At 41.6% G+C, this 27,123-nt stretch overlaps 1 protein-coding gene across 1 annotated transcript; it reads right to left on the reverse strand.

Annotated features, from left to right (window-relative positions):
• LOC308409659 (uncharacterized protein) lies at positions 1-26,905 on the reverse strand (the record flags this gene model as incomplete). The annotated part of the gene is made up of 8 exons (XM_080902564.1): positions 26,841-26,905; positions 4,854-5,204; positions 4,155-4,487; positions 3,964-4,071; positions 2,219-2,542; positions 1,341-1,670; positions 139-471; positions 1-92 (listed from the first exon to the last, which is right to left on the reverse strand). The coding sequence occupies exons 1-8, from the start codon at positions 26,869-26,871 to the stop codon at positions 1-3; spliced, it is 1,902 nt and encodes a 633-aa protein (XP_080758690.1). The 5' UTR covers positions 26,872-26,905.
• Positions 26,906-27,123: the final 218 nt, after the last annotated feature.

A 27,123-nucleotide genomic window follows, 5' to 3' on the forward strand; every position in this document is an offset into this window, starting at 1 on the left:
TCAAACTGATTGATCAGCCATCAGAGGAGTCGGATCAATGGAGCTGCTTCTGTTCCTGATGTCCCCTGTTTGATCCTGGACCTGAACTCTCCCTGCAGAGGAGACACAAGACAGTCAGACAGGAACTAACTAACTAACTAACAAACAAACAAACAAACAAACCTTTGACTCTGAGCTGCACTTTTTTGTATCTGCTGGTTCTCCCGTAGACTTTACATCGGTATGTCCCACTGTCTCTCTCTGTGGGGTGTTTCAGGGTCAGACTGAGGTCTCCAGCTTTCAGCGGGTTGTTATTCATCTCTGTTCGGTCTCTGTAAACCTGGTCCTGTTCTCCAGCCTGGTCTGAAAACACGTGGACCTTCCTGTCATGAATGTCCCACCACACCACTTTAGCATCTGCAGGCAGGTCTTTTGTAGTTTGAAAGGGCAGCTGGACAGACTCCGCCCCCTCCTCCACCTCCACCTGACAGACTGAGAGGACAACAAACAACATAAGCTGTGAGGGAAAATTTCTATTTGAGTTGACACTGTAATTCTTCCCTCTCATATGAGATTAATAAAGCTTGGACTTTACTGCCTGTCCATGTCTCAGTGTTTTGTTCTGTTGTTCACAGCTGATGATTACGTGGATGCACAGGTCCTCTACTGAACCTTGTGACACACCATAGGCAAGACAAGCAGTTTACCCTTACTATTTCTGTTATATCCATTCCCTCTTCACCAGAGTTCAGGCACTTTGACATTATTTGTTACACAATGCAGATGACAATCAGTTGTACATCTCTTTTTTTGAAGCCCCAAAATGTTTCTAAGTTAAAGATGTGGAACTGATGCTTACACCATTAAAAGCAGGATTGCTGAGAATCTTCTCCAACTGAATAAAGACAAAGCACAAACAGAGTTGAAACTAAGGTAATGGAAATGATATTGTAAGTCCCTTTTCCACATTTTCTAATTTTTCAATCAAGAACCTTTTGTTGACTTTTGATGCTTTTAGTTTGTGTAAATCTGGTTTGCTCTTGCTTTTTTCACTAAAGAAAGATTTCCAAGTAGACTTTCTTTGTGTTGTGCGTCCTTGTCTCGATTATTGTTGTACAACCTCGCTGGGATGACTGCAGATCAACTTCAGAGTTCACTTTAAGATTGTGCTCTGACAGATTCTCCTTCAGCTTCATGCTGATCGATTTCCAAACTGTTGCTGATCAGTAAGCTCTACCTTTCCTAGCTCACTGAGGAAATCTAGCAGTTAGAAGGACAAAGTATGGCGATAAATTAAGTGTTAAAAAGGTGAAACGTCCATATTATGTACATCACATGTGAAAAACAAAGTATTATCTGACCTCTAACTTTAAGCTCCACCTGTTTCTTCATCAGGGTGTTTCCCTGTCCGTTGTAGACGGTGCAGGTGTAGGTCTTTCCATCCCAGTCAGTGGGGTATGTCAGGGTCAGACTGAGGTCTCCAGTTGTCAGCAGGTTGTTTTTCATCTCTGTTCGATCTTTGTAAAACACAAACTGTTCTTCAAGGTTGCCAGGTCTGTTCTGCCATATGTGAACCTTCCTGTGTGAACTGTCCGTCCACTCCACTTTAGCGTCTTCAGGCAGATTAACTGTGGCTTTGCAGGGCAGCTGGACAGACTGTACACCTGAATCCACCACCTCCACCTGGGGGACTGAAAAGACAACAGAGCACAATAAGCATTGCACTGAATAAGTTAAATATTTGCAATTAAAACATGTTTGACTGATTCCCCTGAAGTTGCCTTTGATGTCCAATCAGCAGCAGAGCTGGTTATTTTAGAATAAAAGCTTTATTTGCAGTTATTGAAAGACAATGATACTGCAGTTGTTATCACAGAGGTGTCCTATGAAACAAGATCGACATATCCAGACTTTCTTTGTTTTAACTGGATCAACAAAATCTAAAGCCTCTTTTTCTTCACAGCAGTTGCAGGTAAACTGCAGCAACAATGCGACTCAGACAGTTTCTCTGTAACTGCAGGGCTTCCTGCGCGCTGTGTGTGTGTGTGTGTGTATATATATATATATATACACACACACACACACACACACACACACACACACACACACACACACACATACATACATACACATATACATACATACATACACACACACATAATGAAATTAGTGTGTAAAAGGTCACAAATTTGGATTATATGAAATATCTGTGAGTTCTGAATATAAACACACGACTAACCTTTGACAATGAGCTCCACCGTCTTGCTCATGATTGGACGATTTCCTTCACGGCTGTAGATCGAGCAGGTGTAGGTGTGTGTGTCTTTGTCTGTGGGGTATTTCAGGGTCAGACAGAAGTCTCCAGGTTTCAGCAGGTTCCTCTTCATCTCTGTTCGGTCTTTGTAAACCTTGTCCTGTCCTCCAACCTGGTCAGACACGTGGACCTTCCTGTTGGAAATGGAATTGTCCGTCCACTCCACTTTAGCATCGTTGGGTAATCTGACCATAGCTTTGCATGGCAGCCGGACAGACTCCTCCCCTGAATCCACCACCACCTTGTAAACTGAGGGGACAACAAAGCACAACATGATGGTCACATGACCTCCCTGTCCCTCCTTGTCTTCTAGTCTCAGTCAGCTTGTGTCTCAGTTTGTTCCTGATGTGTTCCTGACTCGTTCTTTGGTAACTCGTCTGCAGCGTCCTGTAAAGTGCTGCAGACATGTTGGATGAAGAGCAGAAGAACAGACAGACTGAGCCTCAGCCTGGGGCTGATGAATACCATGCCTGAAAGACTACTCAGGACTTCTGGGTTTTCATCAGAAGAAGAAAGGAAGACATTTAGAAGGCTTCAAGGCAATGAGAACATGTCAAATCCACTCAACTATCAGCTCTGTCTAAGCTTTGAATTGGATCAGAGTTTAGGTTTTGTTAAAGAGAGAATCAATCTAGACTTCCTGTTTGATGTGCTGGTTTATGCAATTTACACTATAGTGAAATCACATTACCTCTGCCAGCAATGTTGTTGTGTTTAAATTCCACCAAGCCCAAAGCAGCATCAGCAGATTAAAGCAGAAACATGCATATACAATAACACTACGTACCCTGAGCTTGCTCGGTACAGCTACATCGATCACTACAGCCGTCTTCTTCTGTTTGTCTATCACCACTATATCCGGTTGGTTAGCCACCAACCTTTTGTCCGTCTGTATCTGGAAGTCCCACAGGATCTTAGCTCGGTCATTCTCCACCACCCTAGGAGAATTTTGACCTCGGGACTTCCAGGTTGTACTCGGCACAGATGTTCCTGTACACTATGCCGGCCACCTGGTTATGGCGTTCCATGTATGCCTTGCCTGCTAGCATCTTGCACCCTGCTGTTATGTGCTGGATTGTCTCTGGGGCATCTTTACACAGCCTGCACCTGGGGTCTTGCCTGGTGTGATAGACCCCAGCCTCTATGGATCTTGTGCTCAGAGCTTGTTCCTGTGCTGCCATGATTAGTGCCTCTGTCCAGCTTTGTCCAGCCACTGGTAGGACCTTCTCAATTTGTTATCATCTGACTACATATTTTGGCAGTTGGCCAAGTCTGTGCGTATTTGGTTGGCAGTTTGTAAGGCCTCAGACATCGACAGCTTGCTGGACTTCTTAGGCACCTTCTTGTAGCACTTTTCTGCAGCTCCGATACTTGGCTAACCTCCCTCCGTGCCACCTTGATCTTGTGGGTAATTCTTTCTCTAATGGTTAAAATTGTATTTGTGAAGAAATTGATGAAGTTATCACCATTAACACTAAATGAATGGTTGTCTCAAGAGTGCTCTGACTTTTTGTCAGATGTCAAAGGTTTACGGAGTTCCTTTTTATAGAGCCACAAACCAGTGTTTGATCCCCGGCAGGTGTGTCGCAGAGTGGGGAAAAGAGGTTTGAAAAATGAGCAGACACCTGCTAACACTCGGCATTATGGGTAGTGTAGTAGAAGACACTCACCTGACATAAAATACTGCCGCAAATGAAAAAAAAGACCTCCAGAAACCCCAAGAACAACCAGGAGAACCAGGAGACCCACTAAAACTTTGGACCAGGATGGAAATGGTTCTGTGGAGAAGCATAAAAAAAGATTTCTGACCTGTGACCTGTATCTAGAAAACTGACCTCTGACCTCAACTTACAGCACTGACCTTTGACCTGCAGCACTACTTTCTGTCTCAGGATGTCTTTGTCCCTGTAGATGGTGCAGATGTATCGTCCCGTGTCTTTCACTTTGGGGTGTTTCAGGGTCAGACTGAGGTCCCCAGTTCTCAGCAGGTCTTCACTCATCATCGTTCGGTCTCTGTAAACTTCGTCCTGAGTCATAAGGTCATCATTTCTGTTAGAATACTCATGGACTGTGATGAGTCCGAGGTCAGAGCGAGTCCACTCCACTGTGCTGTCCTCAGGCAGGTCAGGTGTTGTGTTGCAGGGCAGGATGACAGACTCTGACCCTTCCCTCACCTTCACCTCCACCTGCTGGTCTGAGAGGACAAGAAACCACAACATAAAGCGTAGAAGCAGCAAAATTCCTCTGAGTGTTTTGTGCTGGGTGATGCATAGAATGTCATTTATTTACATATTTACAGAAATATGTGTGGTAAACACAGCCCTCTGCACACGAGCTGACATGAGTCTGTCACATTTTCCAGAGGCTGCAGCAGTTCTCTGCAGTCATCTCCTGCTTTGTTGTTTGTGTGTCCTCTGAGGTTACATCTGTGCTAAATGATGCTGCGGGTTTCATCTGTATTTTTACAAGACTTTGGGAATTAATTTGCATCAGTTTGACCTCTGACCTTTGACTAGAGTATTGACCTGTAATTACAGCAGGTGTTGGGCTTGTTGCTGACCTTTGACCAGCAGCTGGATGTCTCTGAGTTTTCGTTCTTTCCCTCCAGCACTGATGGAGCAGGTGTAGTTGCCGCTGTCAGTCTTTGTGGGTTTCCTCAGAGTGAGGCTGAAGTCTTTAATGATGAAAGCGTAACGATTCATTGATGTGCGTCTGCTGTAACGCTGGTTTTGTCCTCTACCATCGTCTCCTCCTTTTTCTCCTTGTAGGTGAACAGATTTGGGATCGAGGTCACTGCAAGTCCACATCACTGTGGTGTCCTCAGGTGTAATACCTGAGAAAAGACAGGGCAGCAGGACAGACCTTTCCCCCTCATTCACCTCCACCACCACAGCCAGAGCATGCTGGGAAACTGAGGACACACAAAGAAACTCAAGTCAAATACATGTTGTGGGTTTGACCCAGAGTTTAAGATAAATGAAAAGTGACATTATAGTCAGAAACCAGATGTTCCAAACTGGAAGCTGGTTCCACAGAAGAGGGGCCTGAAAACTGAAGGCTCTGCCTCCCATTCTACTTTTAAATACTCTAGGAACAACAAGTAGGCCTGCAGAGCGAGAGCGAAGTGCTCTAATAGGGTGATATGGTACCACAAGGTCATTAAGATAAGATGGGGCCTGATTATTTAAGACGTTGTATGTGAGGAGCAGGATTTTGAATTCAATTCTGGATTTAACAGGAAGCCAATGAAGGGAAGCCAAAACAGGAGAAATCTGCTCTCTCTTTCTAGTCCCTGTCAGCACTCTTGCTGCAGCATTTTGGATTAGTTGAAGGCTTTTCAGCGAGTTTTTTGGACATTCTGATAATAATGAATTACAGTAGTCCAGCCTGGAAGTAATAAATGCATGAACTAGTTTTTCAGCGTCACTCTGAGACAGGATATTTCTAACTTTAGAGATGTTGCGCAAATGGAAGAAAGCAGTCTTACATATTTGTTTAATATGTGCGTTGAAGGACATGTGCTAGTCAAAAATGACTCCACGGTTCCTCACAGCGTCCTCACATGCATTTAGGTTTTTAATATATTGTGTAATCAGTATTTTTTCAGGTTTGGATGTCCGCATTTGTAAAATAGTTTTAGATCGCAGGAAAACCACACAGCAGAGCAGAGAAGAAAAGAGGTGTTTGCTTTCTGATGACCGACAGCAACACATTAACCTCATGTCGGTTTCTCCTAACATTAATAATCACATGCGACTTAACGCTTATCTGCACTCATGTCTCATATCAGCGTCGCCCACGCACACTGAGCTACTGTAGCACATAGCTACTGTGGTTAGTTAGTGTCTCTTGCTAGAAACTTTCACCTGAAAGCCCGCAGTCTGTTGGTCCTCAGCCTCTCAGACATCGTTCACACACTCGCTGTTTTCCGGGAATGAGTGAATTTGTGGCGCTGTGCTGTGACTGAGTGCAGGTTAAACAGGTAAACGGAGCTCAGAGAGTTTCTTACCGTTCAGGAGGAGAAACAGCAACATCTTCATCCTCCTTTATAAACCACAGCAGCCACAAAGTCCGGTAAGCCTGGAAGAAGCAGAGCTCCCACACACGCCTCACTGTTCCTGGAACTTTGTGTTTTGTATGTGAGGGAAACGCCCCGCCTTCCTCCAGCTGTAAGTACTGACAGCTGCTGGTGTGTTCCAGGAAAAACACGACAAACAGGATTTGTTTTGCTTCTCAGCACGTACAACCATCCAAACGCCTAAATGCATAAGAACGCCTTTACTTTTGTTTGTTGCAGCACAGTCACAGACTGAGCACTGCTGTGTGTGGTTTACACAGCGACTCACGCAGCTGATGCAGGCCTGATTCAGAACCGCTCCTTACATTCACTGCTGCCGTCTTTGATGGTTAAGTCCTGTTATGTCATAGGTTAAAACGAACTCTTCAATCTTTTGAGTGCATTTTGTGTAATTTTCCTGTTGTTGTGCGTGTCTGTGGATTCAGAGCATGTCACAATCCACACGACAGGTTCACGCATGTTCCACGTTCACTGTGTCTTTGTGACATCTAGTGGACATTTGAAGATGCTACACAGAACAGTGCAGGGACAAAACCAGTCAGGTAACGTGCTCTAAAAATAAAATAATGCAACATGAAATAGAAAGCATAAATTAACTAAAGAGGAAGTCCCGTTACTGTGCAGACAGATGTGGAAAGAAAGCAGTTTGTTACTGTATGACACAGTAACACTGGCTGTGATGGAGGCTTCTCCAGACACTTGTCACTTGCTGTAATGAGTTTCTGTTTTACTTATTGCACCCATACACATTTACATGAACTTAAACAGTAACTCTGAAACGCATCATATTCGTTTTTTATCTGAATTTGATTCATTCATTCCACTTTTTTATCTAATAAAATCACTTTAAGCTCCTGTGCGTTTAACTGAAGTGTTTCGTCACTTATTTAAAGCTTGGCTGTCACTTTGTCCTGGTTGTTCAGGAAAAAGAACTGTGTGGGATCTCTCTAACCCGGGTACGAACTTTTAAGGCTTACCAGTGTTTTACTTGGGCTGCAGGGGGCGCTGAAATTCACACAAAATAATGAAATCTGTAACTCATTATATTACGTTTGATATTAATTAGCAATACATGCGTTCTTTTACTCATAACCATTTTACTTAGCTACCATCTCATGATTTGGGTTTACCCCACTGCATGAAACAAACACTGCGCCACCACAAAAGCCACTGCAAGAGAGAAAAAGTTGCTGTTTGGCCAAAATAAGTAATAATAATAGTTTTTCTGCAGCAACACTTGTTTGTCTTTAGCTCACTGATGGCAGCAGATGGCAGCGAGCATTAAAAGCACGTACAGAGATTGAAGTTCTTAATCATCTACTGTAAACTTGTAAGATTTTAAATTCAAAGCCTTTTTAAAAATCATGTTGTTTTTATCACACAGTGAACAGTTTATTGTAGATTTCATTCTTTATGATTTTAATGAATAGTGACAGGAAACAAAAGTAAAATCAAAACAAAATGAATTCAGAGACAAGAAGATAACAACAGAGACGAGGACAAAGAGATGAACAACAAGGTGAGACGGGAACGTCCAGGAAAACACCGACTGGGAAAACAAATCTAACGGTTAAACAAAAAACACTATAAAAAGTAAATAATAATAAAAAAGTTTATTCAGAAAACATTTTCAAAGCCATTGTTACCAAGTGCTTTCCAAAAACATGAACATGAACAAACACGGAAGAAAATTATGAATCGGTTAAACTTGGCTGTCAAATTTGAATAACTTATAATTTAATTACAAATAAATCAAATAAATACAAACAAAAATTCAAACATGGCCCCAAACCCGAGGACCAGGACAAAGACAGACGACATACAGACCACAGGTCACGTTCTTAAAGTGATCACAGGTCTGCTTTGGTAGAGACCGACCTTCAAACTGGAACATGTTCCTGTGATACCGTCATGGTGGCTTACTGATTATTTACATGCTTGAAATAAAGAAAAACAGAAATAAGCAACAGAAATGGATGTTTTCATTCAGTTACTATGGTGACATAACAGGTAAAAGACAATTCTGAAAACCCATCAATGTGACTTTATCATAAACAACTCTGGTCATGTGATCATGTGGTTGTAGGAACGCTCCTCTTCCTCAGAGGATCCACCTGTGCTTCCTCTCCTCTCTCCTCCACCTGTTACAGTGAGGGAACGTCCTCCATGATGGAGGAGCTGCTGGAAAGTGCTGAGAGTTTCCTCCAGAGTGAGACCTCTGTCACAGTTCAGAGGATCTACGGCAGCAGAGACCTTCATGGACACTAAAAGTCTCAAACACACAACAACAACATCACACTGACTCCACTCTGACATCACTGATCAATAATCAAAGAACACACAGATCAAACTGATTGATCAGCCATCAGAGGAGTCGGATCAATGGAGCTGCTTCTGTTCCTGATGTCCCCTGTTTGATCCTGGACCTGAACTCTTCCTGCAGAGGAGACACAAGACAGTCAGACAATGAAGTCGATCATTTCAAGTCAAAGCACCTCTAAAAACTGAATCACTGAAGCGGTATTTTATTCACATCAGAATTACATGTGAGAAGAAAATTTACAACCTCATTTTTCCAGACTGTCAGAATCAAACAGCATCACTGACTCGCACTGGAATGTAGCTGAATGTAAGTGAAGTTCTCAAACAATTTATGTCCCTACACTCACCGATGGTCGTGAGCTTTGGTAGTGACTGAAAGAACGAGACTGCAGATACGAGTGGTGGAAATGAGGGTGAGGTGTTTTGGGCATGTCCCACCGGGAGGAGGCCCCGGGGAACGTCTTGGTGCTCCCCAGTCAAGTTGGAAGAGGTGGCTGGGGAGGGAGAGGGAGGACTGGGCTTCTTTGCTTAGGCTGCTGCCCCGGTTAAGAGGAAGAAATGGATAGAAGGTACTTAAAGATTAAGCTGTTGCTAATGTAAATTGTGGTACCTGGAGCTCTCTTATTAGTGTCTGTGTATGATGATGAGTTTAGAAGTGAGAGAAATTTAATTTATGGAAACATTGCGTTAAAGTATCACCAATAAAACAGTATCAAGGCTACTAAGTCAGTTTCATAAATATAATTTTCCCACTTGTTGATGCCCAGACTGGTTGAAACTAGATTTATTTTACTTGTTTTTGCTGTTGAAACATAATCCAACATATCTAACAAGTCAAACTCAAATCACAAGACAGTCAGAAACAAACAAATAAACAAACCTTTGACTTTAAGCAGCACCGTTTTGTATCTGTAGAGATTCCTGCTGTCGACTACACAGTTGTATCTCCCACTGTCTCTCACTGTGGGGTGTTTAAGGGTCAGACTGAGGTCTCCAGTTTTCAGCAGGTCTTCATTCATCTTCGTTCGGTCTCTGTAAACCTGGTGCTGTTCTTCAGCCATCCAGCCGTTCTGATACACGTGAAGCTTCCTGTTGCATCTGTCCCTCCACTTCACTCTAACATCTTCAGGCAGGTTTTCTGTGGTTTTGAAGGGCAGCTGGACAGACTCCGCCCCCTCCTCCACCTCCACCTGACAGACTGAGAGGACAACAAACACACCGTGAGCTAAACAGATGGCAGCAGCAGTTTGCAGCAGTTTGAGTTATAGAGAAAGCTGAAGGAGAGAAGGAGACAACAGCAGGAGGTAACAGGACAGAGATCTAAAAAGTCAAAGCAGTTTTTAAAGATGTTGGAGACGACCAGAGTCTGATGGTGCTGCTTCACAGTCATGTCTCCTGTCGGTGTGGATCTACTTACTGCTGAAAGTGTTTGTGGACCTAAAATGAAACATTAGAGAGAAGAGTTCAAAGAGTTCTGATCACAGATCCTGTCTTCTGTCAAGATCGGTTTCTTTGTAGGACAATATGACTCTCAACAAAGCACATCTTCAACCTGGAGCCATAGAACCTGTCACATATCAAGGTTTCATTATTTCTACACATCACTAAGTCCTTAGGATCAACACAACTCATCTCTACAGTTCAGTCTGAGCTGCTCTATTGGACCAAAGAGTTAAATCAGCTCCACTGAAACCTGCTGATAATCACATGACCTCAGATGAGCTGCTTCCTCCAAACAAACTGACTGAATGACTGTGTGGATCTATTCCATCAGTCGTGTTGAACACGAACAGCTTTGCAGGATGAAGAAAACGGGACAAAAATTCAGTGTCTGAGAACAGAATCAGAGCCTGAAGTGAGAAATCTCTCCATGAGAAATCCAGACTGGATCAGACTGTCTGCTGGACTCTTACACACATCGAGCGCGAAAAACACAAGACTGTCTGCTCCAACTGAGCTGTGTGACACTAACTGGTTGGTCAGATTGTGTTTACTGGTAGTGTTTTGTTGCTTGCTCTGAATCTGAAGCTCAGTTTGTCTCGTGTCAAGTTCTTCTACCTTTACATTGTTCCTTAAAGGTTCCTTCATGTTGCCCACTGAGGAGTAACTACCACAACTACAGCCTACCAATGGCTTTTTTCTATTTGGATTCACACCACCAACAGAAGTACTAATGCTTTAAATAATATAACAGATTAAGACACACACACACACACACAGGAGCAGCACTGACCTCCGACTTTCAGATCCACTTGCTTCCTCATCAGGATGTTTCCCTCCGTGCTGTAGATGGTGCAGGTGTAGGGGCCTCTGTCCCAGTCTGTGGGGTGTTTCAGGGTCAGGGTGAGGTCTCCATTTTTCAGCAGGTCTTCATTCATCTCTGTTCGTCCTCTGTAACGGCGGTCCTGTTCTTCAGGCTGGTCAGAGCTGCTTGGATACACGTGAAGCATCCTGTATGAACTGTCCGTCCACTCAACTTTAGCGTCTTTAGGCAGGTTAAGTGTAGCTTTGTGTGCCAGCTGGACAGACTCCAGCCCTGAATCCTCCACCTCGACAAGGGGGACTAAGAGGACAACAAAGCATAATGTGACAGACAGCACCAGCACTGAGCACATTTTCTTTGGTTTTCTTTGAATGAATTATCTTTGACTGGCTCCGCTCTGACATGCTCCACTTTCTTTGCGTTAGCTGGCTTAACATAACATCAGTCGCATCAAAGCGCTTTATATTATAGGGTAGATATGTCAGTAATCATCAGTCATTATCAGTAATACCAGGACTGAGATAATCAACTTTCTCCATTATCCAGGATCTGAGTGTGTGAATCAATGGGGAGAATAATCGTTTGGCTTCATCCAGTAAGAATTCACTCAGTCCTCAAGTCCTCACCTCAGATGTTTAGAACAGAGCTATTAATCTCACTCAATCTGATCAAATGCAGTAATAAAAAGGCACATTTCTCCATTTGACCTATGAATACTTAATATCTGGCTACTTCCCAGCGGGGCCATTATAAGTTCATGTGAGACGTAAAACAGACAGCGAGACTCCTTATCTCCTTATCTTATCCTTATCTCAGGGAAGAAGGAGGGAGGACTTGGGATATAAATCGTTAGGCAATGGCTAAGTAGAAAACACGGTTGTAATCCTCTCTCTCTTTCTCTCTGAAGGGAATGTTTTCAAGGATAAGCTGAACTAAAGGTATAGACTCACGTGGTGTGTTGAGAAATTTTCCTTGTCTGTGAGGCATATAAGACATGAGCAACCACACCCATCTTCAGAGACTGCTTAGGTGTTTGACCAGAGCGTTTCTCTGTGCTGCAGCACGTCACCAACTTCAAATAATGCTCACCAGGTGTTTGCAGTTTATTTAAAACTTCTATGACACAAGTTCAACATATCCAGGCAACAGCCAACACAAACAAACTGGCGTTAGCACCTTGAGTTGACTGATGACTTTTACAATATTAAAATGAAATTTAATTGAATTAAACAAATTCTAAACTCCAATGACAGATCCTCCTTCTCTGTTAACAAGATTTTCTGCTTCAGGCTCTGAGCTCATTTACATTAAAAGGGGCATTTGATGCATCACGTGACTCTTCTGCACAAAGAGAACTGACTGAGTGGCACCTTCTTTGCTTAGAAGCCCTCATGAAGACAATTATCACAGCAAAAAATACAAAAACAAGAGTGGAGCTGCAAGTAAGCGTGAGAGGAACGCAGTAATGGACTCTACCAGTGCATTCAGCTCTGACACTGTCACATCATGAAGGAGACGTGGAAATCACTTTGTTACACAAATCAAAGTCAAATCAATTCTATTGATGGAATATTGTGTGATCAATAGACTGATCAGTTTCTAATCTGTCATCTATCAGCTGGAAATCCAGCATGTCAACCAGACAGGCAGCAGATTAGGACCAAACACAAACACATGGAGGCTTTTTCTTCACAGCAGTTGCAGGTAAACTGCAGCAACAATGCGACTCAGACAGTTTCTCTGTAACTGCAGGGCTTCCTGCGCTGCTGTTAGTCAGACACGGATCAACAGGTTGTGGATAGAAAGCAGATTCCTTCAGCAGAGGATCCATATCACACGTGAAGCATGTCGTCGGGAAACAATCAGTGAAAATGGGACACTTTGAGCCTCAAACTCTGAACATGACCTGCTGCAGACCAGCTGATGTGTTCAGCATCAGTTACCATGGTGATCTATCAGATTAGAAATGGTAAAAACTCTGGCTTTAGACTGAACAGACCTCAATAAAAACATTAATTTGAATGAACCTCAAAGTGTTTTAGTCCTTTAGAGGCAAGCTGTACTAACCTGAATTAACACATTAATTAATAAATAATTTTTCTTCCACGTCAAAACTTCAGGAATGAAGTAGCAAATTGTTGATGTCGCTACTTATAAATCAAATTTCCTCAGAAATATTGTTTCATGTCAAAATCACCACTGAACAATGATTTTAATATTCCAGCAGCTTTATGTGGGTTACATAGCCTTCTGTTGCAGAGGTAGGTCACAGAAAACATTGTCCTGTAGTTTCAGTAGAATATGATGTTTAAAACTGTTTTCCCTTTAGGAGAAAGTATTGTTTCATGCTTGTGGTGAAACTTCTAGTCTGTAATTAAAAGACAGACACGAAATAAAGTAGGAGGGATATTTCTTCTGTGGTAACCTGCTCAGCATCAAAAACAGATGCCCTGTTCGAATTTACAGATTGGCAAGATGCTGCTTTGCCAGGGTGGATGTCTAGTGTAGGGCTGCTCGATTATGGCAAAAATGATAATCACGATTATTTTCACTGAAATTGAGATCTCGATTATTTGACGATATTTATTTAACAATAACAATGTATTTAAAGATTGTCAAAAAATAATATAAAATAGTGTGCAAATACTGATAACAGTGCAAATGCTTGCAATATAAGAAATAAATGAAAAATGTAAACATCTATGTTTAGTGAACTTTGCAGTGTTGCTCTGTGGTGCAGCTACGACACTGTAGCAAAGTTTACACACTGTGTCTACTTGATCCACGTCTGACTCCGCGAACCCATAATGTTTCCACACCACTCAAGTTTTTTTTAATCTCTTTTCAACCAACGGCAGTCACTCTCCTCTCCAAATAACTTCTGCTTAGCTTTCCGAGCTTCCCTCGGGTCCTCTTAATTGTTGTGACGGGTGTTCGAAATGCAGAGAGGTGCGTTCGATTTGCCACACGGAGCAGCGCGAGAGTAAAGCATGAGGGAGGTGCTAATAATCGGCTCAGTCATTTTTAATGATTGTTGAAAGCCCAGATCGTAATCGTGATTAAAATTCGATTAATTGAGCAGCCCTAGTCTAGTGTGAGGCAGACAACTGTGTTCACATCGAGGTCCAGCGCTGTAAGTTTTAATTCCAATTGCCGAAGCAAATTAAATCTTTTTAAAAGACAGAGATTTCTCCTGTACTTCCTTCTGAATAAATTCAGATGTGACTAACCTGAGAGAACACTTTAATGTCTCCATTCCCCTAACTCAAAGTGGCAGGGTTAGAAGAAAAACACACTCAACAACCTATCATTATTCTAACTCATACCATCTGCCATAACCAGCTGAAGCCAGGCCACTTAGTATACATTCAGTAACAGCGTTTTACAGGCCTTGGCTTTGAGGTTTCATTGTTGAGTTGTGAATGCAAAAATAAAGAAATCAGACTAAAGAAAAGGTCACAACTGGGTGTCATATGAAAAACAAAGAGAAATACTATTTTAGCTCTAAACTGTATCTACATGACTGACCTCTGACTTTCAGCTCCACTCGTTTCTTTATCTGGATGTTTCCCCCCCTGCTGATGGTGCAGGTGTAGGTGTTTGTATCTCTGTATGTGGGAAATTTCAGGGTCAGACTGAAGTCCGCAGGTTTCAGAAGGTTTCTCTTTATCTTTGTTCGGTCTTTGTAATCCTGGTGCTGTTCTCCAGGCTGGTCAGAGCCGTTCTCATACACATGGACCATCCTGTTGTCTCTGTCTTTCCACTCCACATTAGTGTCTTCAAGAAAGTTAACTATATTTTTGCAGGGCAGCTGGACAGACTCCACCCCTGAATCCACCTCCACCTTTTGGTAATCTGAGGACAACAAATCATAAAAGAATATAACACATTAGTAGAAGCGCTACTGACGGTCACATGACCTCCCTGTCCCTCCTTGTCTTCTAGTCTCAGTCAGATTGTGTCTCAATTTGTTCCTGATGTGTTCCTGACTCGTTCTTTGGTAACTAGTCTGCAGCGTCCTGTAAAGTGCTGCAGACATGTTGGATGAAGAAGAACAGACAGACTGAGCCTCCACAGTCGGCCATGTCTCACACACATCAGCACAGAAACCATGAAGACCTCAGGTGTCTGCTCTGAACACAGTCAAAAGACCACCAGAGGACACCTGTTAACCATCAGCATTATGGGTAGTGTAGTAGGAGACACTCACCTGACATGAAATAGTGCCGGAAATTAAATAAAAGACATCCAAAAACCACAAGAAGAACCAGGAGAACCAGGAGAGCTGTGGCCCAGGGTGGAAATGGTTCTGTGAAAAAAAACAACCTTTTAATCTCTGACCTGTATCCACAATATTAACCACTGACCTGTATCTCGAGCACTGACCTTTGACCTGCAGCACTACTTTCTGTCTCAGGATGTCTTTGTCCCTGTAGATGGTGCAGATGTATCCTCCACTGTCTCTCTCTGTGGGGTATTTCAGGGACAGACTGAGGTCTCCAGTTCTCAGCAGGTCTTTATTCATCTTTGTTCGGTCTCTGTAAACTTCGTCCTGAGTCATAAGGTTATCATTTCTGTTAGAATACTCATGGACTGTGATGAGTCCAACTTCAGAGCGAGTCCACTCCACTGTGGTGTTCTTGGGCAGGTCAGGTGTTGTGTTGCAGGGCAGGATGACAGACTCTGACCCTTCCCTCACCGTCACCTCCACCTGCTGGTCTGAGAGGACAAGAAACCATAACATCAACTGTAGAAGCAGCAAAATACCTCTGAGTGTTTTGTGCTGGGTGATGCATAGAATGTCATTTATTTACATATTTACAGAAATGTGTGTGGTAAACACAGCCCTCTGCACACAAGCTGACATGAGTCTAATGTCACAACATCACATTTTGAAGTAACAGCAGTCATATTGATGGTAATGTGAGCAACACTTGATGTCTACATTCCTTACCTCTGACTCTGTCATGTAACCAGAGCACACATACACTGCTCAAAACAATAAAGGGAAAACAAAAATAAGACATCCTAGACAACAAAAATCACACAAAAATTATCAATCGAAATCAAATTTAGCAACCCATGGAGGTCTGGATTTGGAGTCGCACTCAAACTTAAAGTGGAAAAAACACTATAGGCTGATCCAAGTTTGACGTATGTACTTAAAACAAGTCAAAATGAGGCTCAGTAGTGTGTGTGCCTCCACGTGCCTGTAGGACCTCCCTACAATGCCTGGGCATGCTCCTGATGAGGTGGCAGATGGTCTCCTGAGGGATCTCCTCCCAGACCTGGACTAAAGCATCTGCCAATTCCTGGACAGTCTGTGATGCAACATGGCTATGGGCAGAAATCTGTGCCATCAGAAACTGAATTTGAATAAGTTAAATTTGAATTTGAATTGATCGGATTGAATCTGAATTGTAACTTGAATAAATGCTTTTAAAAACTGAATATGAATTAGCCTAACTTGAAATTCAATTTATTGGTTTTAAAATGATCATCACTAAACTGAAATTGAATTTTATTTTTTGAAAATGAATTCATTTGCTTTGAAACTGTATTTTATCCTTTAAAAATTTAGCTCTCGAATAATTTCAGATTCATTTCTCACCATTCAGTTTCAGTTCTACAATTCAAGTTCAGTTCCAAAATTCCGTTTTTTGGGACTTACATCCGGTTCCGCTTCAAGACTAATGAGCGCAGATTGATAGAACTACATTTTACTAGTAGTGATGAGATTTCCGGCTCTTTTTGGAGAGCCGGCTCTTTCGGCTCCCAACCGGCTCTTCAGGTTGTTTTGTTGCTTTAGTTAATTTATTATTAACAATAATATAAAATTATGCACAAAAGGAATTACTAATGTAAAAAAACTTGGTTTTATTTATATATGTTTATATATAAATATATACGGTGGCCCCTAGAGACAAAACATGTACAAACTCCAAAACACATTTCTAGCATTAACTGAACTTCCAAAACAGAGCTACCTGGATCACTTAAATTACACAATTGAAAGCATATGTGTTTTGTTTGTGTATTAATACACAAGCACTCATATATATTCAAATAATTTAAAAAAAAAAGTTTATTTACCTGTTACTACCACACACCAAATCCGGTCATTGATACTTGCTGGCTTGTGCAGCCACTAGGTAACAAAGCTCAACACTGCCCCTAGCATCCTGGAGCACTTCTGTTGTGTTTTGTACGTGCTTCGGAGTTTGTACGTGCTTCGGAGTTTGTACGTGCTTCGGAGTTTGTACGAGTTTGTACGTGCTTTGGAGTTTGTACGTGCTTTGGAGTTTGTACGTGCTTTGGAGTTTGTACGTGCTATGGAGTTTTTACGTGTTTTGGAGTTTGTATGTGTTTTGGTGTTCGTACGTGTTTTGGTGTTCGTACGTGTTTTGGTGTTCGTACGTGTTTATTCACTCCACATAAAATGTAATAAATAAATCATATAATACTAAAACCAACTAGTCACAGTTCAGCTTTTAACTATTTAAATTTTCAGCTTTTTCCTTTTAAACAAATTTAAAGTGAGACAACACAAAACACTGCAAACCACAACACAATTAAATATAAATTAAAATATGAAAACAAAAAGAAGATGCATATTCTCTGTCATATGGGCCTGCATGAATAAACTTTCTGAATCCTTTATCATCTGCAACTGAAAATACTTGTGGATGATTACTATACCTTTCTAATGTGACGTTGTTGTCCCTTGCTCTCTCTCTCTCCCCCGCTCTGTTCCTATGCTACTGCGAGTGTAACTAGCGCCCCTACCCCCTCTTCCCAGTGCAAAGCACAAGGCTCACATCCGGAGTGAAGTGGAAAAACGTGCGAGAGAGGGTGAGAGAAAGAAAAAAAGCTGCGTCGTTCACTTCCAAGATCCGGCTCTAAGAGCCATTTCGTTCCCGACCGACACATCACTATTTACTAGCGGACCGAAAGTGTTACTGATGGGAATCTACAGCATCTTGAGCTGAATTAAGACTTCAGAAGTCATTCGTCATGTAATAGACCTCTCTGCATTGAATCATATCTGTTATTAACCTCTGTCTCTCTTCCACAGCATGTCTTTTATCCTGTCTTCCTTCTCTCACCCCAACCGGTCGCAGCAGATGGCCGCCCCTCCCTGAGCCTGGTTCTGCCGGAGGTTTCTTCCTGTTAAAAGGGAGTTTTTCCTTCCCACTGTCGCCAAAGTGCTTGCTCATAGGGGGTCATATGATTGTTGGGTTTTTCTCTGTATCTATGAAGCGCCTTGAGGCGACTTTTGTTGTGATTTGGCGCTATATAAATAAAATTGAACTGAATTGAATTGAATGACCAGCGGATAAACTCTCAGATTGGTAATAAATGTATTACATGTATAAGAACAAGCGTCATGTTAACAAATGATAGCCGTATAGTAGGGCTGCTCAATTAATCGAATTTTAATCTCGATTACGATCTGGGCTTTCAACAATCATTAAAAATGACTGAGCCGATTATTAGCCCCTCCCTTGTGCTTTACTCTCGCGCTGCTCTGTGTGGCAAATCGAGCGCACCTCTCTGCATTTCGAACACGTGTCACAATTAATAGCAGCAGTCCCCAACCTTTTTTGCGCCACAGACCGGTTTATGCCCAACAATATTTTCATGCACCGGCCTTTAAGGTGTCGCGGATAAATACAACAAAATAAAACTAGTACCGGTACCGAATTTATTCATAACACACGTGAAAAGACCCAGGAAAACCGAGTAAACAATAAAAACGATAACAAAATAACGCTGAAAACCGATAAAAACCCTGAAAACTATACATTTCACACCTGAGCCTCAACTCTCGCGGCCCGGTACCAAACAACTCACGGACCGGTACCGGTCCGAGGTCCGGGGGTTGGGGACCGCTGATTAAGAGGACCCGAGGGAAGCTCGGAAAGCTAAGCAGAAGTTATTTGGAGAGGAGAGTGACTGCAGTTGGTTGAAAAGAGAGGTAAAAAAACTTCAGTGGTGTGGAAACATTATGGGTTCGCGGAGTCAGACGTGGATCAAGTAGAGATAGTGTGTAAACTTTGCTACAGTGTTGTAGCTGCACCACAGAGCAACACTGCAAAGTTCACTAAACATAGATGGTAAATGGCCTGCATTTGTATAGCGCTTTTCTAGTCCATAAGGACCCCAAAGCGCTTCACACTACATTCAGTCATTCACCCATTCACACACACACATTCACACACTGGAGATGGCAAGCTACATTGTAGGCACAGCCACCCTGGGGCGCACTGACAGAGGCGAGGCTGCCGGACACTGGCGCCACCGGGCCCTCTGACCACCACCAGGAGGCAAACATGGGGTTAGTATCTTGCCCAAGGATATTTGGCATGCAGCCAGGAGGCAGCCTGGGATCGAACCACCGACCTTCTGATTAGTGGCTGACCTGCTCTGCCACCTGAGCTACAGCCACCCGTTTAGATGTTTACATTTTTCATTTATTTCTTATATTGCAAACATTTGCACTGTTATCAGTATTTGCACACTGTTTTATAATATTTTTTTCTGACAATCTTTAAAGTCATTATTCAACACATTGTTATTGTTAAATAAATATCGTCAAATAATCGAGATCTCAATTTCAGTGAAAATAATCGTGATTATTATTTTTGCCATAATCGAGCAGCCCTACCGTACAGTAATAATGATAATAATAATAAACTTTATTTACAAAGCACACTTAAAAACCAAGGGTATGCCAAGGTGCTTAACAAGTAAGATAGAGAATAGGAGGAGGATAATAGAAATTGGACCAAAGCAAGTACTAAGTATGCAAGGAGGTAGCTGTCACTGATACATAGGAAAGCAACAGGTACAGAGCAAACAAGAATTTAAATGAGCATAAAAGTGCATAATATAAAATCATAAAAGAAATATTAACTAGAGGGAAAGGCAAGATTGAATAAGTGGGTTTTTAGTCGTGATTTGAACAGTGCAATGGAATCAGATGCGCGGAGGTCAAGAGGAAGGGTATTCCACAGTACCGGGGCAGCCAGAGCAAACGCACGGTCACCCCGGGACTTCAGCCAAGATCTGGGTTGGGTCAGAAGTAGTTGAGTGGCAGATCTGAGTGTTCTAGCAGGAGTATGTGATTTGAGAAGTTTACTAAGATAACTTGGCGCTAATTTATTAATAGTTTTGAATGTAAGGAGTAATATTTTAAATTGAATACGGTACTTTATAGGCAGCCAATTCAAGCTAGCTAGAACAGGAGTAATAGGGCAAAATTTCCTGGTACCAGTCAAGAGGCGGGCTGCTGCATTTTGGACTGTTTGCAGTCTAAGAAGAAGAGAAGAGGGAAAACCGTAGTACAAGGAATTACAATAATCCAACCTGGAGGTCACAAAAGCGTGAATAAGCTTCTCCAGGTCCTCATGCGGAACATAATGCCTAGCCTTAGAGATAAGGCACAGTTGGTGGAAGCTAGATCTCACTACAGCAGACACTTGCTTATCGAGTTTGAGCGAGCTATCCAGCAGTACACCCAAGTTACTGACATAGTCACAAGAAAAGCTAGCAAAGGAACCCAGGGCAGCACAGAGTTGGGCATGAGGGATTTTACTGTTGAACACCACAATCTCAGTAACGTTTATGCTTATTGTCGCTGTTAGCTAAAAATGCAAATTTAGCGTAGTTTGCCCTGGATTCAGCTTTTCATTCATTTCATTCATTTTCATTTATTTATTCATTTTCAGGCACAACAAATACCTATATGCTTTGACAAACAAATATGATCGACTGTTTCTAGTAGAATTCCAAAAGTTGTCATCTTGTACCCTCTCAGAGCTCTGTATGCCTGCAGAGACCCCTACAGTAGGGAAACATGCAAAACAGTGCCCAAACCTTTGTATTTTAGCTTTATGTATGTCTTACACAGCATCCCAACTCTTTAGCTAACTTAATAACTTTAGCTAAAGTGAATAGTTAGTCTAATTCATTAGTGCAGAAGTGTTCACTTTTTTTGAGCAGTGTATTATAATAATAATCTTTCACTATATTTCTTTTGAATGCTAACTAAACTGGAACTGAGGAGATGATGCTACAGTTACAAACTACTCAGAAATCATTTTGAAGGTTTTTGAAATCAGGTCCATAAAATCACAGATTCTGACACACTTCTAAAAGAAATGTTAATGATTCAGTAAGATCCAGTTGTCTTCTGTTTTGTTCTTCATGCTTCCACTGAGGTTAGGTCTGTGCTAAATGATGCTGCTGGTTTCATCAGTAGTTTTAGAACACTTGAGGAAATAATTTGCTTCAGTTTGACCTCTGATTACAGTATTGTATTTGGCCTGTAATTACAGCCAGTGTTGGGTTTGTTGCTGACCTTTGACCTGCAGCTGGATGTCTCCCAGTCTCCGTTCTTTTCCTCCAGCACTGATGGAGCAGGTGTAGTTGCCGCTGTCAGTCTTTGAGGGTTTCGTCAGAGTGAGGCTGAAGTCATTTGTGATTAAAGCATAACGATTCATTGATGTGCGCCCTCTGTAATGCTGGTTTTGTCCTCTAAGATTGTCTCCTCCTTCTTGTCGTAGGTGGACTGAATTGGGATCGAGGTCACTGCGAGTCCACATCACTGTGGAGTCCTCAGGTATAAAACCTGAGTACAGACACAGCAACAGGACAGACCTTTCCCCCTCATTCACCTCCACCACAGCCAGAGCATGCTGGGAAACTGTGAGGACACACATAGAGAGTTATGAACTAATCTTTGAAAAGAAATACTCCCTCATTTCCTAAGTGGGGCAAATCAAAATAAGGTAGCAACTTCAAAAATGTGTTCAAGGGAGTTGAAATCTCTGCATGCCAAGAAACTACAGACACACCTATTTATTTCCACAGTGGAACAAGTGTTAATTAGCTGGTCAAAAACAAGCAGATCTGATGAGGGACGATGTCCTAACCAAAATAACACAGTGTAAGTGCAGAATTTACAAGTTTCTCTCTGAAGTGAACACGGCAATTCAGATGAATGAGAAGCAGCTGTAGGAGAATATGGTTTTCACATGGGTACAAACTCCACACTGTAAAATATTATATTTATATTGTGACCACTGAAGTTCTGTTAGGCAGCATCACAGACCTGGAGAAAGACGTTAGAATAATAATAGGAATGAAAGGAAAGTTAAATGAATTTTAATCTGCACAGCAGAGTTTATAACATTATGGTAAGTTAAAATAACTATGCTCATTTTAAACTGTTTACCATTAGTTAAAATGTACCCACACAGCCAAACAACTTAAGTCAAACATAGTATATGATATTATTTGTTTTTATGGCTCGTGGTTATATTAACTGTAATTCCTGTGGAGGTGAACTGCATTAGTGATACCACTTGTAGGAGGACCTGCAGTCACTGTGTTTAAAGTGGACATGAAGCACTAACTGTATTAGGCTTAATATAAATCATGGACACCTACGTAGTAAAGCTATCAATAAAACTAACTGTGTGAATGCTGAAAGGCATTCACACTATTGAGTTCATATCTGTATTCTTTATTTTTCATTTTCAAGTTGCTTTTGTTTGGTATTTTTTGCCAATGAAATACCACAACTTTTGTGCTACTTTTACTGTTCAAATTGTAAAATATTCTGCTATTTCTGGTAATGCTGGGTACATCTTTTAGTGTATATGACCTTTATAATTTTTAAAATATTGACCTTTTTTATGACTTTCTGCACCATAAAAATGAATGGAAAACATCAAATACTCTGCTAAAACTTGCTTGTTTTTGAAGCTTAAATACTTACGCATACGTTCACGTACAAACACCACTCCAACTTTAAAATGTTCTCCAGTTATTGGGTTATTACTGTATATTTCAACTTTTTTCACATCTCTTAGCATTTTCCAAAAAATATCTTGTTAGGTTTTGGGTGCCATGATGAGGATTTTTCAAAAGATATGGAGCTCCGTTTGGAGTGTGTCACTCTAACTTTTTGAATCTGTTTTTCATGTCTGAAAAAACTCTTCTTACTCGCTCAATTTTCACTCTGCCCACACAAATTATACATCAAAACAGAAGTGTTTTTGTAGGCTGTCAGAAAATGTGACTGTCTTTATTGTGGGAGTTACACATTTCTGGCAAATCGTCTGAAAGCAACAAAGTCTACCCACTTTCTATAGCAATACAATGGAAATGCTATTCTAAATCATTGCTGGAAGTCTCTAACAGGACAAGTTTTCGAATTGTCATATTGCCTAAACCATGTGATGTTTAGACATGAGCCTCCTGACCCTCATGATTCAAGATTTATTTATTTTTTTTATATATACCTTTTACCGGTGCCATGAATTATGTTTGTTCAGGGTACCAAATCTGTCCTCCTCAGAGGTTTCAAACTCTGCAAATGAAGCCTTTTTTTGTCTCATTATGTGTCTTAGATAGATTAGCACAGAGACAGAGACATTGTTCACCAAAGGCTGCTGAGTCTTAAGGTGAAAAAACTGAGATTGATAGCCCACATACAAGTTATAAAATATTGTCTTCTCATCTATTTAGTTAGGGTATACTACAAGTCATATATATTTATTAATTTGTTCATTCAACACTTGAACATCCCCCATTGTGTTTTTAACCCCAAAATCCATTGTTCATTTTGTTTTTGACCAAAATAATAAAATTTAAAAAAAAAAAACTATACTTCACTCTGACTGCTGAGTGTACCTGCCTCTACGACAGCAGACACAGATAGCTGTCCACTCCAGTGCCTGTATAGAACACCGCGCACGTTAAACCGTTTGGATAATGATCTTGTCATGTTTCTTATAAACTGTTATTATCACAAGGTTTTAGAGGTTTTAGACCTGAAGTAATTTACATTACCTGAACTCAGATCATTTCAAATCTGTTGATCACCTGGCCTCAGCGAAGTCACGCCCATATTTTCCCTAGGTGGAAAACTTCTACTTTAGCATACTCTCTCCTTGCTTCAGGTGTTTGGTAGTTGTTTCGGGGTCCTGGACTGTCTCTGACCATTCATCATACTTTTACAAGTGTAGCCACTCATCATTAAATCGTAATATTCTGGCACCTCGCGGGTTTACCTGCGTGACTATGATCAAAATGCGGAGCTGCTGCAGGTAACAGTCTCCGTTGAAACAGCGTTCAGGGTGATCTTCTTACCGTTTATGATGAGCAAGAACAGCAGCAACATCCCCATCCTGTAAAAATCACTAAATCCAGCACAAAGTCCCGATAAATCCTCTGCTGACCGAACGATCCGACACCTGAACACACCTGCAGCTACTGCTAACACACAAAGGAGCGGTTACTTTCTGTTTTACAGGGAGCATTCTGGGCCAGAGAGAGCGGATCCAGTTGACTCCGCCTCCATTACAACCAACTAGAAGTGGAAGCAGTGACGTTTTACTTTAGTGAAAAAGTCAAAGATGAGTGTTACATTACCGTTCATTTTGTGGGTTACTACAGAAAATTATACATTTATTGTTCTCACGTGTTATTTCAACTAACTGAGGACGTGTTGCCTGATAAGTATTTGTATCCTCTTGTAACTTTACTGTTTAAAGAGCTAACACCTCCAAAATATCAGGAGTAATAAGTCATTATAAGAAGTTTTTGTGAACTAAAAATCAAGAAGGAGGGATACTGTTTGTGTGCGATTTAGACAGCCCAGTGCGTGCTCCAACACAGGGGAACCATTCTGTTGGGGATACCTACCCTGGCACAACACTTGTGTGTCCCAGACTACTGTTTAGATCAGGTATGGGCAACTCCAGACCTCAAGGGCCGGTGTCCTGCAGGTTTTAGATATCAGACATTAGAATGGATGAAACGTAACAACTATGTACAAGATAGATATATTTATCTATTTATTTGTATATCTTTAAATATATTATTATATAGTGACAACAAGATTGGATCATAATGAGGAATCCTGGAACCAGACAAACCATGTTCAGGGACTAATCTGTCTAAGGCAGACGTGGTTGTAGTGGAAACCATTTACAACTTTCTGATCATTAACATCTTTGTAGAATGAGGTAGGATCAGGGTTGGACCAGTAATCTGGCATACTGGGTGTTTTCCTGGTCGGCCTAACGCACTTTTGAGCCACTGGGTCGCCTAATCAAATCTCTTAACGCCACTGGCCCCTCCCCTGCCTTTGCTGTGCGCTCTCTCAGTTTGTAGAAAAACTTTATTGTGGAAGAAGGAGTGAAAAGGTGGAGCCGGAAAGCTAAAAGAAAACAATAAAAAGAAACTAATAATGAGTCAAGTTAACCAACATAACTGCCGGGCTGCAGCACTGTGAACAGTAACAAAAGCAACCACTAGTACAAGCTGTGGGGAAGTAAGGAAGAGACAGAGGAATGTGGAATTCACATAGTAAAAAAATCGATGGAGAGACCCAATTAGTAGTGCTGTGTGATACCTATGCTTTTATCTTATAAAGTCATGTAGAGGAGAGTAGTTTGTCATAATACAACACAGAGAGACAATCATCAACCATCACTGCATGTTGTTAGCAGGAACCCACAGAGAACCCACAGAGGAGAACATGCAAACTCCACACATTAAAAACATAGACTGTGGATCCAGAGAGAAAAAAAAAAGAGAGAAAGACGGTTTCTTTGTAAAGAAAAAAAAAAACAAGCTGTGATTTGAGCTGTGTGTTTGTTTCAAGTTGACCAGCAGCTGACTCCACCCAAAGGAAGTGACCTCACACCTGTTTTATTCATTGAAACAGGATGATGAAAAGCTGTGAGCGAGTGTTTTGAGATGTAAACACTCACTCAAGAAGAAAAAAACTGGATCAGACTAAAAGTTAGCCAGTTATTTTCACTTATTTAACCGGATGGCACATTTCAATAAAATCAATATGAAACAGTAGAAGATGGAAACCGACACACAAGAAAAGCCAGAGAAACAAAGACAAATCCAAACAATCCATCATACTGAGTCAATACTGAGGACTGTTCCTTTATTACGACCACTGAAGGCCACGCCCTTCAGGTCATGTGATCATGTGGTTCGTAGGAACGCTCCTCTTCCTCAGAGGATCCACCTGTGCTTCCTCTCCTCTCTCCTCCACCTGTTACAGTGAGGGAACCTCCTCCATGATGGAGGAGCTGCTGGAACCAGACCGTCAGACTGCTGAACACGTCATAGACACCTCAGCTTCACTACTGGAACTTCAACATTATGCACTCCATACTGTACAGTAATGCCACTGTTTTGCACATGTCTCAACTCTGTATATTTTTATATATTTTATTTATTGTTTACTCTATTTAATTTGTAAAATATGTGTACACACACACACACACACACACACGTAGAAAAATATTTAGTATGCACGTCCAGAAATGCATATACTATTATATATTGTACATATATTTATTAGTTTCAGATGTAGCCATTCTTGTATTTTGCTTGTTTACATTATTGTATTTTGCACACCTCTGCTGCTTGTGAAGCTCGCACACAAGAATTTCACTCACATGTGCTGTACCAATGTACCTGCACATGTGATGTGACAATAAAAGTGATTTGATTTGATTTGAAAGTGCTGAGAGTTTCCTCCAGAGTGAGACCTCTGTGAGTCACATCTGTTGTTAATGTTATCAGCCCTGCACTCTTATCTGCAGCAACGCCCTGGCACATTGAGCTACTTTGGCACATAGTTAGCCTCCCCCATGGTAGAAACTCTCAAGCTTTCACCTGAAAGCCCGCAGTCTGTTAGTCCTGACCCTCTCAGACATCGTTCACACTCTCACAGGTAAAGTCAACGTCATGAGGTCGCTGTTTTCCGGGAATGAGTGAATTTATGGCGCTGTGCTGTGACTGAGTGCAGATTAAACAGGTAAACTGAGCTCAGAGTTTCTTACCGCTCAGGAGGAGAAACAGCAGCATCTTCATCCTCCTTTATAAACCACAGCAGCCACAAAGTCCGGTAACCCCGGATAAAGCAGAGCTCCCACACACGCCTCACTGTGGCTCCTGTAACTTTGTGTTTTGTATGTGAGGGAAACGCCCCGCCTTCCTCCAGCTGTAAGTACTGATAGCTGCTGCGTTCAATACACCTCGGATTTACGGACTACATTCTAGAAAACGGGACAAACAGGATTTGTTTTGCTTCTCAGCACGTAGAACCATTCAAACACTGCAGCA

Source organism: Rhamphochromis sp. 'chilingali' (genome assembly GCF_963969265.1).
Source record: "Rhamphochromis sp. 'chilingali' genome assembly, chromosome: 1".
NCBI lineage: Eukaryota > Metazoa > Chordata > Actinopteri > Cichliformes > Cichlidae > Rhamphochromis > Rhamphochromis sp. 'chilingali'.